This window comes from Heloderma suspectum, chromosome 17 (assembly GCF_057233095.1).
Source record: "Heloderma suspectum isolate Gila_16-S chromosome 17, 16-S_ref, whole genome shotgun sequence".
Taxonomy (NCBI): Eukaryota; Metazoa; Chordata; class Lepidosauria; order Squamata; family Helodermatidae; genus Heloderma; species Heloderma suspectum.
Window position 1 is genome coordinate 22,966,512 of NC_139474.1, and position 15,140 is coordinate 22,981,651.

Here is a 15,140-nt window from a genome sequence, read left to right on the forward strand (position 1 = left end):
CAGGCCTGTGGCGCCTGCTCTTTCCCAGCACCTGAGGCCTGACCTCCATCTCTCGGGAGATGCCAGGGTTTGAACCCAGTGCCTCCTGCATGCAAGGCTCTGCCACTGAGCTAGGGTCCCTTGGCAACTGGACTTAGACTTAGTTGAACAGAGTATCTTTAAGCATGTGCAGAGTGCTATGGCCTCCCTACTGAGGAAGCCCAAGCTCTGCCACTCAGCATATGCTCCTGAAACTGCAGAATTTACTTCTTGCTGGGCTTTTCTTTTGCTTTTAAAGAGGAACCCACGCACACACCTAATTGCCAACACCCTATGCATCAAGGCTTTTAAGCAGTCGCGTATGGCTCAGGCGGGAGGAGGAGGGGGCATTCCGAGGAGAGCTTCTCAGACCTGCTCTGTCTTTTTCCAGATCCCCTTGGAAAGTCACATCCATCAACAAGATCTCTTACAGGTAAATTGCCCCTGTAGACGGCAGCCGGCCAGGGCACGGCAGGGCTCTAGAGAATCATCCTGTGGCAATCCCAGGAGCCCAAGGGCCTCTGCTCACGCCTTTCCAGGCTCACTTCCAGAAGCGTGGGTGTGCACTGTGGCCCCCGGTGCAGTTTCAGAACAGAGGGGGGCCTCTCTTTCCCGAGATCAGCAGTCCAGAGCCTCTCCCTCTCCCTCCTCCCCGCTCGCCCCTGGCCTGGCCTGGCCTGCCCTGCCACAGGCGCTCCCTCGGACGTCCACCTCCTCGTGATTCACGAGTGAGGGAGATCAGCAGGCCAGCAGCAGCATGGGGTCCGGCTCCTGCCCAGCGTGCCGCCTGCCTGGGGAGTGGGCAAGCCTTCAGCCTGGCCCGTCCAAGGCCTCTGCTCCGCTGGCAGGCCCTTCCACCGCCCTCCTTTCAACCTGCGACAGGATCCCAAGGAGGCGCAGAGACACCTTGGCAGTGACTGTCGCTGGCTATGTCTCTGGCAACACGTCCTCTCCTGAGACCCTGGCAGACGGAGCAGCCCCGAGCCGCACAGAGGCTGACCCTAAAATGCGGGATCCCCGCATCTTCGAAGACAAGGTGGTTCAGGATCGCACGGCCATTTCTCACCTGCGCCATTTCACCGAATACCGCATCGACATCCATGCCTGCAACCACGCGGCACAGACCGTGGGGTGCAGTGCCTCCACCCTCGTCTTTGCCAGGACCATGCCAGGACGTAAGTGCTGGAGCCGCGGAAGGCCCTGCTGGACGTGGCAAAGTCGGGCGCAGGGGGGCCGGTCGAGGCGCTGGGAGCACCAGCTGCTGCTGTGACGCTGCATCGGCCCCCCGGCCCGCCAGCCCCGTGTCGCCGACACAGCTGCCCGCCGCGGCTCCCGGGGCGTCAGGCAAGGGGCTTTCCTCGCCTTGCCCGGAGGCGCTGCCGGGGACCCAACCTGGGACCTCCTGCACCCAGCGTGGGGGCTCTACCCCTCCCGAATGGCCAGATGGCGGGTGCCGCCCTGCGCCTTCACCCGAGAGAGCGGCTTCCACTGTAACCTCCCCCGCATTAGCTGATGAGCACGTGCTGCGCTGCCGAACCCAAGGGCAGTCGGGCAGCTCATGGGCCTCTGGCCAGCAGCTCCGTGCAAAGCATGCGAGAGAAACAAGAGGTTTGCAGAGGGGCTGCAAGGCTCCTCCCTGTTTGGCAGCCCTCGTGCCTGGGCTGAATGGAGAAGGACATTGGGGGGGCTCAGCTCTAGCTCGGGCTCTGGCACATCTTAAGCCCAGCACAGCCCGGGTCCTGAGGCGGCCTGCCGTTGCTCCCTCTCCGCCAGCTCAAGCAGACAACATTCCTGGCAACATGACCTGGGAGCCGGCCAGCAAGAACAGCGTCCTGCTCAGGTGGGAGGAACCCAAGAATCCCAACGGGCTCATCCTGAAGTACGAGATCAAGTACAGCCGGGAGAGCGAGGTGAGGAGGCCCAGGCAGGTGGGGGCAGACGCAGAGCTGCATGCGTAAAAGCATCTTCCTTGACCCACGGCCGGCTGGCGGACAGGCATCCTGTGCGCACCAGGCTCTGTCCGTGGCAACATCCGTCATTCCTCAGAGGCAACACGTGCAGGATGCCGACCTGCTCAGCCTGTCCAGCCTCCCTCCCCGCTTCTCCCTTGCTTCCCCCTAGCGAGTGATTCACAGGCCACTGAGGCTGGGGGATGCCAGGCTGGGTAACTCTCCTGCTTTGCTCCCTTTTCCTCTCATGCAGAAAGTCATTTCGGTTGTGTGTGTTTCTCGCCACCGCTATGCCAAGTACGGGGGCTACCACCTTGCTCTGCTCCAGCCAGGAAATTACTCTGCCAAGGTTCGAGCCACTTCACTGGCAGGGAATGGGTCATGGACAGGACTCATCAGGTTTTACATCCTTGGGCCGGGTAGGTGCTGGGGGCAACACATGCCTTGGTGGGACAGGAGGAATGCTGCTGGTCTCAAGGCCAAGGTGCTTGCCTTTTAGGGTGGTTCTGTGGCACGCTGGGCTTGTTTCTTCCCTGGAAATCTTATGATGGTGTGAGGAGAAAGTGAGGAAGCGTGGAGTTAGGACGTTAATTTAGCAGAGTTAATGCCTCATGAGAACATCGGCAGGCAGGCGAGAGTTGCTTGTCTTGGAATGTGTGGGAAACTACAGATCCAGAAAGAGCACACAGGGAAAGAGTTTCCATTCACACCCGCCGCCCGCAGTTACTTTTAAACTCGGGGGGGTCTGCCAGGGAATGTGACAAGAGGGACCCTCCCCAAAACCAGATTCAGCCAGGCCGTTTGGTGGGGGGGCATGGGGCGGGGGGCTTTTCCCCACCTGGCCTGTGGTCTGCTGAGAGGCCAAAGAGGCCTCCTCACCTCCTGGACCAGAAGCAGCCTGCTCTGCCCAGAGAGAGGTGGTGGCTCTGAAGTGGCCTCTGGCGGTGGCCGGGCTCCCTGAACCCTGCTGGTGAGAGGAGAAGACTCAGGCCAGGAGCGGGCCAGGAGCGGGCCAGACACAGCCAGAGGGCTCCAGTGGTGTCTTTCCCTCCTCCTGGCAACGATGTGTGAGCTTCTGGCTCTAGCTGGAGGCATATGAGTAAAGCCAAATGTAACACTGTTCACTTCCAGAAGAGACAGAAACAGTTACATGGTGGGAATATGTAGAAATGGAGGTGCATCCCTGGGACGAGAAGGGGTGCAGAGGAATTGTGGCTTTGTGGATAGCAAAGGAGCTTAGAGGGTCTTATTTTTGAGTAAACATGTTTAGGCTTGCACTGCACATGTTGTAGATCTTGTGAGAGAAAAGAGGGTTACAGACTGAGTAACGTGACAAAGAAATGAGCATTATAAGAAGGAACTGGATTTACTGCAGAAGAGAAAATAATCAAGTTTTAAAAACCAAATAGATAGGAATGTTGGAACTTAGCACGGTACGCTCATTTTCTGTAGCAGATGGAGGATACCCTCCTATGGGTTGCTCCTCCCGCTGGCTCTGACTGGCAGGACACATAGAATCATATAATGCAGCCTAACAGCCCTCTCGTGTGTGACAGCAGCCTCCTTTTTCCAGATCTGGGAAATGTCTCAGCACAGAAAAAAACAACAGAAAAAAGCAGAACAGCCAACTAGAACCAACAACCGCTAAAGCAAAGATGTTTGCCTCCCCCCAAGAGTGACCAGAACAGTCCGCCAGGGGGGCATCCTCCATCCGCTACAGAACATGAACGCCCCATGGGAAGTACCAGCATTCCTTTTTTCTGTAGTGGAGCAGGATATCCTCCTATGGGATGTAGAACAGCGGTGGCCAGAAGGGAGGGCTGGTCCCTGCCCATGTGTGCACCTAAATGGAAACCACCTTCAGGAGGCGTCACCTGAAGCCAAAAGTGTCCAGCTTGTAATGCCTTAAAAAGAAGACTTCGATTTCCATGTGGCAGCCCTGCAAATGTCAGCAAGGGGAGCACTGGTTCCAAATGCTGCAGATGTGGCTGCCCTCCTTGTAGAGTGGGCAGAAATCCCTCCAAGCAAAGCCAAACCAGAGGATCAATAGCAGAATGCAACGCAGACCTTGATCTACCTTGCCAACATTGATCTAGATACCTTCTTGGCCATGGAGACTGGCTGAAATGAAACAAACAGAGAATCAGGCACATACCATGAGGCTCTCTTAACATCCAGTGAGTGCCACTCTCTCTCAAGGGGCCAACTTGGCCACGGACAAAAGGAAGATGAGTTTCTGAGCCCTGTGGAAAACTGAAATAACTCTGGGAATGAAAGTTGGATCCAAATGAAGAACAACGGCCTGACACTGAAAAATGTAAAACTCTTTCCTCACTGACAGTGCCACGCTGTGTTGACACTTGGCGAGCTGCACGATGGCTACCAGAAAAAGGACTTTCCAAGTGAGAAATATGAGAGATACCTTGTGGAGCGGCTCTGGCAAGCACCTTAAGCACCTTGTCCAAGACAGATACCTGTGAATGGTGGGTGGCTTCAGGAGAGATGCGGCTCCGAGAAAGCACTTGATGGGGGTGGGGTGATCAAGGATTACCAGGGGGCCTTGTGGCTGCAGAGGAAATGGCTGGGACTTGCCTTTTAGGAGCATTAGGTCTCAGCCCTTGCACCGGCACCGCCCCCCCGCTCCCCCATAGAAACACCAGCACCAGCGTCACGGCAGCCTTGACAAATCTTCCCCTTTCTTCCTGCAGCACCTCCAGAAAGCTCTCCCAAGTTGTTCCATAAATTCTGTTTGTAGAAGCCCGGCGGGAAGATAAGATGGCAAATATGACTTTAGCATCGTGGCCTTTCTGTTCTAGGACTAACCTCTCAAGGTCCAAGTGTGGTGCTGTAGCCACGCTGGGTCTGGACGAAATACACCGCTCTGGTTAAGGAGACCATGATGCCGCCAGCAAGTGGAAAAGGTCTGAGTACCATGCGTGCCTGGGCCAGGTGGGTGCTGCCGGGATCACATGTGCCCGCTCTGTCCGGATCCTGCTCAGGAGCCGGGTCATCATGGGTCTGGGTAGCAAGACGTACAAGATGCCCAATGGCCTGGGAGTGCACCCGGCATCGAAGTTCTCCGCCATGCATCATGATAGGAGCCGGCTCACCTTGAGATTCACAGGAGAAGCGAACGTGGCCACAACAGAGCCCAACTCCTCCTTGGCCTGTTCCCAGTCCTGGGCGGAGGCAATGCTGTGCAACACCTGCCCTGATCCAGCTAGGCCTGCCTGCGTTAGGGAGCACAGCATCAGGATCACCCGAGGGACACGGGACTCCTGAGGAGATCAAGTCCGGGCCGACTGTGTCGCTCCTGGAGGCCCGTTGGATGGCAGCATCGGTCCCACAAGGGAGCCACACGACATGCAAGGGCTGTCCTTCTCAGACGGATTGTCAGGCAGTGCGGGCGCAGGCCTTAGCCACCTGGTTGCTTTTGTTCTCCATGGGGAAAGGTAGAAAATATTTTATTTATGTATTTTTTATGGACAGCTAAGGGAGAAGGCTGCGGAGAAAAGATGGGAGGTAATGAAAGAAGTACAGCTATGATAGAAAGGAGGCTGGAAGCCCAGCCAGCTCTCCAGCAACTGCTCGGAGCTATGGCAGAAACCAATCTGGAAAGAAGAGGTGTGCTCCCCCATGCAAAAGGGCAATTCTGCTAAGTTACGCGTCCTACCAATCAGAGCGAGTGGGAGGAGCACCCCGGACGAGGGTATCCTCCTCCACTGCAGCAAAAGAGTGCTAATCGAGCAGAAACAAGGAACTGTAGAAGACAGCAGTGTTGCTGCATGTTTAAGAAACCCAGAGCCCTTCAGAGCACCCAGCTCAAATTATCTTCTGGATACAGGCGATGTGATGATACGTGGCGGGTCAGTATTGCTGAGACAAACACTTGATGTATGAGGAAGGGGGTGCTCATGATGTCCCCAGTAACCATGGAAAAAGGCCCCCCACTCCCACCCCCTTAGTTCAGTAAGGGCACTTATAGCCTCCCTTGTCTGGTGAGTATCTTCTTCCACAGTATCTCCAAGGGAACATCCACAAATAAATAGAGCGCTCCCCCTTGCATCTGCGGGAGGCAATCCAGACACATTCCAACTGGACAGGGGCATGTTGTTTTCACATGCTGCAAGGTAGAGCGTGTCATGACATAACAGGTCCCCCAAAACCGTCTGCGCTCACCGAGGGACGAGTTTATATTTAAGGTACATGAGAAGGATTATGAATGCAGTGAGGAGAACATTCGAATGTCATTCCACAACTGCTTTAGCTTTGTTAATCCAAGAAGTAAATCCATCTTATGCAGAAATACATAGACCTCTCAGGGAAACTTTTTAAAGCGAAGCAAAAGAAGGAAGAAGGCTCAAATAAACGTTGGACCACCAACTTATTAAAGACAGAAGATGTTCTAGTCCTCGCAAGTGGGAGACGTAGCTGCTGTTTCTGAGTTACACAATGGAGCCCACCGATACACAGAAGAACCACTGGAGATGATCCTAGGCAGGGAAGGCCACCCCAGAGTGGGTCAGTACACTGGTCTGTTGACGTTTGGATCGTGCATGGGTCCTGATTCAGGTCAGGATGGCTTTGCAATTTAACACACCCATCAAACACACAGGCTGGAGTCAAAAATAAGTCCACGCAGCTTGTAGAGCATGTTGGTCAGTAAGAGAAATAGTATTTTGGTGAATTAACCCAGCAGATGATAAGAAACCTAACTGAGGTGCCCAAGAAATTTGCTGACAGTTGCACTAAGATGCAGTAGCTCTGGTGCGTAACTTTGGGAAGCCCGATCCTTCTTTAAAAATCATTTTTACATGGTGGGAAATTGCAGACCATAGAGCCCAGACCAGCCTCCTGAATATAGAGCAGCCACTGTGGTGGCCATTTCTGATGCAAAGGCAAAGGAAATGCTGGGTCTCTACAGGGCTGAAGCAAACCAGAATCCCGACAGCTCCGCACAAGGTGGGACTTGCTGCCTTTCTAGTCCTCTGTCGGCTTGTGCTCGGTAGCGGTGTGATAATCCCGTGTTTCTTTCCCTCCCTCCCCCCCTCCTTGCTCCCCCCCTTCCAAGTAGAGGAAGAGGAGCCTGGAAACTTCTACATGCTCCTGACGCTCATGCCTGTTGTGCTGATGGTGGGGATCACGTGCCTGGCTGTCGTGGTTTTTTTATACAACAAGAAGAGGTAATGTGTCTCCTGGAGCAGGCTGGAGCCCTGAGTGGTGCTGCCTGTGGGTGTGTTGCAGGGGGTGGTGGAGCTGGGGCAGGGGTCCGAGAGAGTTACAACCAGGTGCAGAACACTTGAGTGGGCCGCTGCTGCCTTCACCTGCAGCCCCCGGAGAGCTTTGGCGGGACTTGCTGAGGAAGACGGAGGGCCGTCAGGGTGGGGCTGCCATCCAGCACACTTTGCTATGCGCCCCTTGCCATGAGAACAGGGCCCCCAGGCTGCTCCAAGGAGCAGCAGCGCCGGCACACTTCAAGATGGGGAAGAGAGATTTTTAGAACCAAGAATCCTGGGCATGGTAGTTGCTGACTGGAAAACTCACCGTCATGTTCAGACAGTGAAACAAATGCTGGAAAGGAAGCCGGGCCCAGAACGGTGTTCTGGAAGGAGCGCTCTTCACGGGGCGCTCCCCCACCCTGGGCTGTCTCGACATTCTGTGTCGAGAGAGAATGGAGAAATAATACCAGGGGCTAAATAGCCAAGCGGGACCAGTATCAACTCTTTTAGGACCAGCTAAAGATCACAATGCAGTGGCCACATTTCAGGGTCCACCAGGACATTTCCTTAGGCAGGAAGAAGAGAGGGAAGACCATGGCATGCTAGAAGCCCCACCTGCAAGGTGATACACTTTCGATGAGAATTCAGGATTCTTCCTGCAGACAAATCAGGCTCACAGCAGTGCGAAGGATCACGGGTCGCCAGTGCTGGAAGGGGGTCCGGAGGGGGCCTGCCCCCCTTAGCTTCTATTTTTAGAAGGCTATAGGAGGGGCACATGATTTGGTTAAAATTGGGGGGAGCAGGGATTGGGTGTCCAGTGGCAAAGGAGGACAGCACGGCTGCTGCACTCTTAATAATTGTGTAGAAGAGGGAATTTCCGCAGGGGAACTTTGCATGAGAAGCTGCACTTGCTGAACTCCTCTGTTAAAGGGGCAGGAGCCCTGCCTTCCTTGGTTTCTGGGAACCCGGGGGGCCCTGCCTTTCATCCCGTATTTCAGGCACTGCAGGCTGCTGCACACCCGCACAAGCTGGGCTGGGGGTGGGGAGCAAGGACTCCTCCCGCTTCTCCCACGTTGAGACTCGGGAGTGGATCCCTCCTGGCTGCAGACGGAGGGGCCATCCCACCGGTTTCCAGCCGCTGGTGCTTCTGGCCCTTCGGTAGCTTTGCTGGGCTGTGAGGGCAGCGCTTACTGTTATGGACATGAGATCCTCCGCTGCTTTCAGAGGAAGCCCCAGGGGTGGCGATGCAATGGCCAGGGCAAGACGGTTCAGGCACTCCTTCTATTTGGCTCTGCATGACAGAGTCGAGGCTTTCCAGAAAGTCTCTGGAGGCGGGGGAGCAGGAGACGCAGGGGGCTTTGCATCTTAGGGGACTGGTCTCTTCAAGCTCTTAGCGCAACGGAAGGACTGGGGCATCTGAAGCTGCTGCCAAGAAAACACAGCTCACTGACAGAGGTCCTCCAGAGCCAGTGACCTCCTCACCACGGGCAGGAGCCAAAATGCTGGAAGGACCCCCAGGCTGCTCAGACTGACCGTTTAAAAGTTCGTCTGTCTAACCAGCCCTTGAGCTGTGCAGGATTTGGCAATGAATCAAGTCCCGCAAAGACAGCCCCATGCCCGTCGCTGTGCCCGCCGCGCTGTGCTCCACCCTCGCTCCACCGTCTTGAGCCCTTCTCTGCGACTCTCCCCTTCCAGGAGCACCGAGGGATTCCCCAGCGGCACACTCTACGCCTCGGTCAACCCTGAATACTTCAGCACCTCAAACAGTGAGTACAGAGCACCTTGGATGCTCACTTGCCGGGCTGCGGTGGGCAGGCCTCCCCCTTTTCGCGGTGGCGTGCCGTTTCTTCTCATGGACACGTCGCCGTGGCTGTGGTGCATGGAGATGGCTGCAGTGGCTGCTGATCCTCTCGGCTCCTACCAGGCAACTTCCCTGGGCTGCCGCTGCCATGCCGGACTGTGCCCAGGGCCGCCCTCTGGCCCTTCAGTCTGCCCCCTCCGTCTTGTCTCCTGGCCTGCCAGGTCCTCCAAGCGTCAGTCTTGTCTCCTGTGGCTTGGCTTTGCTAGTGTACATCCCAGACGAGTGGGAGGTGCCGCGGGAGAAGATCACAGTGCTTCGGGAGCTGGGCCAGGGCTCCTTTGGCATGGTCTACGAAGGGCTTGCCAAAGACATCGAGCAGGAGGGCGAGGAGACCAAAGTGGCCCTGAAGACTGTCAATGAGTTGGCCACCACCAGGGAGCGGATCGAGTTCCTGAACGAGGCCTCCGTCATGAAAGCCTTTCGGTGCCACCACGTGGTAAGGGGGCAGCGGGCAAATCCCTCGAGGGAAGACCTGGATTTCAGCAACCACAGTGGGCGGGCAAGAAAATTGGTCAAGGAGTTCCTTTGTTGGTAGACCTGTGGATGCGAGCTGGCATATGGGCCTCCCCCCACAGGGGCTCAAAGGCCAGCTGCAGGTTTCACAGGCACCCAGTCAAAATCTGCCATGTGGGAATGCCCAGGCTGGCCTGCCCGGCAGCCAGGCTGGCCTTTGGGTTCCCGACGGAACGTGTGTGGAACACTGCGAAAGCCACCTGTCAATGCCTGTTGTCCTCCTCTGTCACTGCTGGCTCTCAGGTCCGTCTCCTCGGTGTGGTGTCCCAGGGCCAGCCTGCCCTGGTCATTATGGAGCTGATGACGAGGGGGGATTTGAAAAGCTACCTCCGTTCTCTCCGGCCAGAAGCCGAGGTGGGTGATTGGCAGAGGGCTCCCTTCATGCTGGCCGAGGGCCAGGCAGCTCTGGAGTTTGTGCGCAGAGCAGCCTCGGATTAAGAACCTGAATCTGGCAAAAGCAAAATGCTGCCAGATTTGAAACCTGATCCAGATCCAAATCACTGGCCAATCTGCGTATCAACCTCTGCATCCTAGCATCCAACTGCCTGCATGCTTCAAATGCAAGTGGAATGACCTCTGTGGCCCCAGAGCGGAGTTTGCTGCCCAGGTGACCCCGGCCCCGAAGCCGCCTCCAGAGCAGCTGCACCAACCCCATTCCGGTCCCCAGTGGCCAGAGCAGCCCTGCGATGGCCACGACTGCCAGCAGCAGCTCCATGGGCCCCCCGCCCCCTGCTACCCCATTTGCTTGGGATATGCTTTTCGACCCATCTCTGCCCCTCCCTTCTGCCTTTGAGGAGATGACCGGGCAACTCAGGCTGAGTGGATTCCCTCTGTGCCCCGACCCGATTCCTGCCAGAGGGGAGGCTGCTGTCAGTCTGACATAAAAGGCCCAGAAACTGCCACGATTTCCAAACTAACTCACGAGTACAGGATTGGGCTCTTTGGTCCGTATAATGGAGCATCCCACTCAGGTTCCCTGGAGGGAGAACAGATGTAGGACTTGGGGACTTAACCCAGAGAGTCTGATTAAGAAACAAAGCTCATAATGAAGTTACTGTGGGTTGCGGGGGGGGGGAGCAGAAGGTAGCCAAGCCACCTGGCTGGGTCTGGCGAAGGGAAAGCGCAGCAAGGGTGTGTGCAGGTGGGCCGAGCTGGAAGATCCATCGGGCAGGAAGCAGGGCAGGAGGGAGGGCGCCCAGGCTTCTGGGCTGCTCACTCTCCCAAGACTCGAGAGGGCCGGTTGGGGCTCCTGCCCCGTGAGACAGGTGCCCCTGCCCCAGTGGTGTCTGCCTTTCTCTACTAGAACAACCCTGGCCTGCCTCCCCCTTTGCTGAAGGACATGATCCAGATGGCAGGTGAGATTGCTGATGGCATGGCCTACCTGAACGCCAAGAAGTTCGTCCACCGGGATCTCGCAGCCCGCAACTGCATGGTGTCGGAGGACTTCACCGTGAAGATTGGAGGTGGGGCGGGGCGGGGCGGGGCGGGGCGGGGATCCCAGTGGTGCATCCATTGCTCCCATTGACAGTCCTCCGTCATCCCTGTGCTCCAAGAGCCACCTGCAGGCGGAGTTGCCAACTTCTCTACCTGTCCCTGTGCTGGGACACCAGCATCATCTCCAGGCCTCAGCTGGCGACAGTGATTATCCTTGTGCCCTCAAAAGGGGTACGTGCTCGCTTGCGCATGTCAGGCTGTTAAAAGACACAGAAACAGGCCAGGATGGGAAAGGGGGCGCTGCCTTGCAGCAAGGCGGACCCCCGCCCCCTGGTCCTTCCTGCCCACTACTGCTGACACTGACTGGCAGCAGCGGCTCTCCAGGGTCTCAGGCAGGAGATGGTGCTGGGGATTGAACTGGGGACCTTGTGCATGCAAAGCAGGGGCTTGACCCCTGAGCCACAGCCCCTCCCCTTGGATGTCCCCCACTCAGTTGGCAACCTGAGCCCCCCTGTACACCAGCACACATCCTCGCCAGGGCGTGCAGGGACGTGGTGGGGCGGGCAGCAGAGACGCAGGAGGCCTCTGGTAGTGCCCTCTCCCACCCTCTTGGATGAGTCCCTCAAGGGGTTCAAGGCCTGGCCCTTCAGCTCCAGCAGTGGAGCTGCTCTCCAGAGTGGGCACCGGGATTTCCTGCCTGTCTGGGGCAAGCTGAGGAATAAGGCTGAAGGTGAGCCGCTCACTGCACTCTTCAGATGCCGCTGCCAGCCCCTGGTGGATGAGGCCCAGGCAGTTCGGGCACGGCCGGCCACCCCACTCAGATGGGAGAGCGCTCAAGCCCCCAGCAGAAGAGCAGGAATCCTGAGGCAGCGCCTGGGTGGGCGGAGGGCCCAGGAGGCCAGTGGGCCCAGGCTGCGGCTGTGATCAACAAGGCGGGCCTGAAGTGCTGGAACAGAGGGGCCGGACAAGTCCGGCACCTAGAGGTGTGATCCTGACAGGAATGCCCATGCCCCCACGATTACACTTCAGTGGGAAGGCTGGCGCTCAGCACCACTTATCTGCGGCACAGCGAAGCCAGGGGTGGGTGGTTACACAGCAGACCGGCGTGCCACGAGGTTTCTCTGCGACCAACATCAGAAAGGCCCTGAAGCTGGATCAGGCCACAGGCCTTTCTGAGCCAGCACCCAAGCAGATGCCTCTGGAACTGTTCCTCGCTGTTGGGAGGAGCCCCTCGGGGGGCCTGTGCGCCGCCGCTGAAGCCCAGGGGGCCCATGGGGCAAGTCTGTTGCAACACATGCCGACAGCAGCCCCTGGCAGAGCACATCTGCAGTGCCCTCAGCTTCACACACGTCTGCCACACAAAATCTGCTCATCTTTAAGGTGCCACAAGGCTCTTAGCTGCTTAAGTGTGTAGCTAAGCCAGGGGGGCTCAGCATGGGGATGTCATCCAGAGGGATGTGTCTCCCCCCCCCTCCTTTTGACAGATTTCGGCATGACCAGGGACATCTATGAGACAGACTATTACCGCAAAGGGGGGAAAGGTTTGCTGCCGGTCCGCTGGATGTCCCCGGAAGCCCTCAAGGACGGGCTCTTCAACACTCACTCGGACATCTGGTAGGTGTTGGGGGTGGGGAGGCTAGCCTCTTGTCTCAGGGATGCCCCCAGAACAGGCAGATCCACCAGATCCAACCCTCTGGTCACCATGCCAGCCCTTCCATGGCAGTCCCATGGCAGGGGTGCCCTGTCCTGGAAGCAGGTGCCCAGGAGAGCACCCAGGATCAGGTGGGAGCAGGAGGCAGCTCCCATCCACTGTCCAGTTCCTCTTCCGCATGCAACGTGAGGGTGGGAGGGAGGATCAGATCTGAGGTAAGAGCTGTACACACTGGACCCCTTGCCAAGGACCTTGGCGGGGGGCGCATCAAGGAATAATTGGTCTGCAGGTGCCAATGTGCCCCAACCCTTCCTCCAACTGTGCAGAAAGCTGACGTTTCACACGCAGAGGCTAGAGCATTTCAGGGATCAGGGTCTTCCACCAACAGCCAGGCGTGCCCTTTAAATAATTCTGCTGCATGCACTATTGCAGGCTTCTGGCTACTTTTCTTGGTTTGGGCTTTTGGGGGGCATGGGATAACCGATGACCCAGCAAAGCATGAACTCTCAGGCCTGGGGGCCTTCAGTGAATCCTGGACCGGCCAGTTTCCTGAAGTCATCAGTCAAGGATTCAACCTGTCTGCCAAAGGAGGGAACTGTGTGGGCACCCAATCCCTCCAAAAACTTTGGCTCCTGGTTTGTCTGCTGATCTGAGCAGCCAGCACCGGTCTTCATGGTGGCCCAGGGCGAGTAGGGCCCTGGGAGGTGGCTTAGGTTGCCCCCCCCCATGGCTCTGGTGCCCCCTGGCACGCGGAGGAGATGGACTCGTCTCTTGCAGGTCCTTTGGGGTGGTGCTGTGGGAGATTGCGACACTGGCGGAGCAGCCCTACCAGGGCATGTCCAACGAACAGGTGCTGCGCTTTGTGATGGACAACGGGGTGCTGGAGAAGCCGGAAAACTGTCCAGAGAAGCTGTGAGTACCTCCCCCCTCCTGCGTGCGTCCGCGCAGGCAGAATCGGGGTCTGTTCAAAGGCGAGAACTCTCTCACCTGCGAGGACTGGGCAGGAAGCTCCCTTACTGGGCAGCATCGCTTTGCTTAGCTGTCCATCAAGGAGACCCGGGACAGGGCTTGGGCGGCCTTGAGTGCGAGCTCGGCTTGGCTTCCGCTGCTTGGGAAGGGGCTCTCCAGGGGCATCCTTCACCAGCAGGCGCCTCAGCCTCTTCCTCTCCTCCCCCACAGCCATGAACTGATGATGGGGTGCTGGCAGCAGAATCCCCGGCTACGCCCCTCCTTCACGCAGATTCTGGACAGCATCAAGGACGAGATGAGCACCACCTTTCGCACTCACTCCTTTTTCTACAGCCTGGAGAACAAATGTGGCAGCTCCTTGGAGGCCTTGGACACAGAGACAGATCTGCTGCTGCGGGGGGAGACGGAGGGGCTTCTGTTGGCCCCAGCCCCCGCAGGCAGTCCCCTCCTCGCTGTGGGCCTGTGCAGGGACCTGGGCCCGCCCACGGACTGCTGCCGTTCCAATGGAAAGCCGGTCCCCTGAGGGCGGCCACCACAGCTTGGCTTGCCTCGCCTTGCCTCAGGGCAAAAGACCATTTCCCTGCTGTCCTTTCTGCCTGTTCAGAGGATACTTCCTGGTCATCTTGTCCTCTCTGGCACCTGCCAATCCCAGAACCAGGGGGATCGTAGCCTGCTCTGAGGGATGGACTGGCGGTCATTGCTGGCTGAAATGGAGAAGGGACTTCCGTGCAAGCAGGAGGGACGGTGACACTTCTCCGGGGTGGTGGAACTGACCATCTTTGGGGAGTACTTGTGCTTGCTACAGCTCTCACTTTCCTGCAGGTGACCAGGCCAAGCTCTTGTAGTACCAGCCACTCCTCAGCATGTCTGGGAGGTAGCCAGCCTGCCACCCAGATGTCAGCCTCCCTCTCTGGCTAGCTTGTGGGTCTCTTCCCTTCAGTGTTCCTCGGGTCGGCCTCTCCCACACCTGCTGTGCTCTAGATGTTTTGGATCACAGCTCCCAGGTGTCCTGGCCACCGCCCTTGCTGGCTGGAGCTGATGGGAGATGAAGTCCAAAACATCTGGAGGGCCCCAGGCCAGGGAGGCTGCTGGGAGGAGCTGAGCCGACTGCTGAGGGGCTGCCTGTGGCTTCACAATCTACCTCGGGCCAGGCTGCTGTCTTGGAACTGAAGGCTGCGCCGAAGTCAGTAGCTGCGACTTGACTAATAACGCGCTCACGGTCAGGGTTAAGAAGGGCAGCGAGTTCCTGGGAAGGGGTAGAACACTGTGGCCAAAGCAGCAGACCGCAAGCTCCCTGGCACAGGCCCAAGGTGGATGGGCGGGTGGGTAGCTCCCCGTCTCCCCAGTGCGTGCATGGGTGGGATCCACACGAGCCCCTCCCCCGTTATTGCAAGGTGCTGCAGTAGCTCTGCACTGCATGGCCGTTTTCACAAGTGGTGCCAGGGAAGCAGTGACCCACGACCTCTCAATAAACCTTGTTTCTGGCAGAGGAGCCCCCGTGAGCGTTGCACGTGCCTCTTTACTGG

General features: G+C 57.6%; 1 protein-coding gene across 1 annotated transcript in view; it reads left to right on the top strand.

The window, feature by feature from the left end:
• Positions 1-15,106, top strand: part of INSRR (insulin receptor related receptor) — a 30,665-nt gene extending 15,559 nt beyond the window's left edge. Inside the window, exons 11-22 of the mRNA XM_084824532.1 lie at positions 410-451; positions 901-1,193; positions 1,792-1,928; positions 2,221-2,386; positions 7,039-7,150; positions 8,882-8,952; positions 9,254-9,483; positions 9,804-9,914; positions 10,864-11,023; positions 12,479-12,608; positions 13,423-13,557; positions 13,825-15,106. Of these exons, the coding sequence (XP_084680658.1) occupies positions 410-451; positions 901-1,193; positions 1,792-1,928; positions 2,221-2,386; positions 7,039-7,150; positions 8,882-8,952; positions 9,254-9,483; positions 9,804-9,914; positions 10,864-11,023; positions 12,479-12,608; positions 13,423-13,557; positions 13,825-14,137 (1,900 nt within the window). The 3' untranslated portion in view covers positions 14,138-15,106. The remainder of the gene's footprint in view (positions 1-409; positions 452-900; positions 1,194-1,791; positions 1,929-2,220; positions 2,387-7,038; positions 7,151-8,881; positions 8,953-9,253; positions 9,484-9,803; positions 9,915-10,863; positions 11,024-12,478; positions 12,609-13,422; positions 13,558-13,824) is intronic.
• The last annotated feature ends 34 nt before the right edge of the window (positions 15,107-15,140 follow it).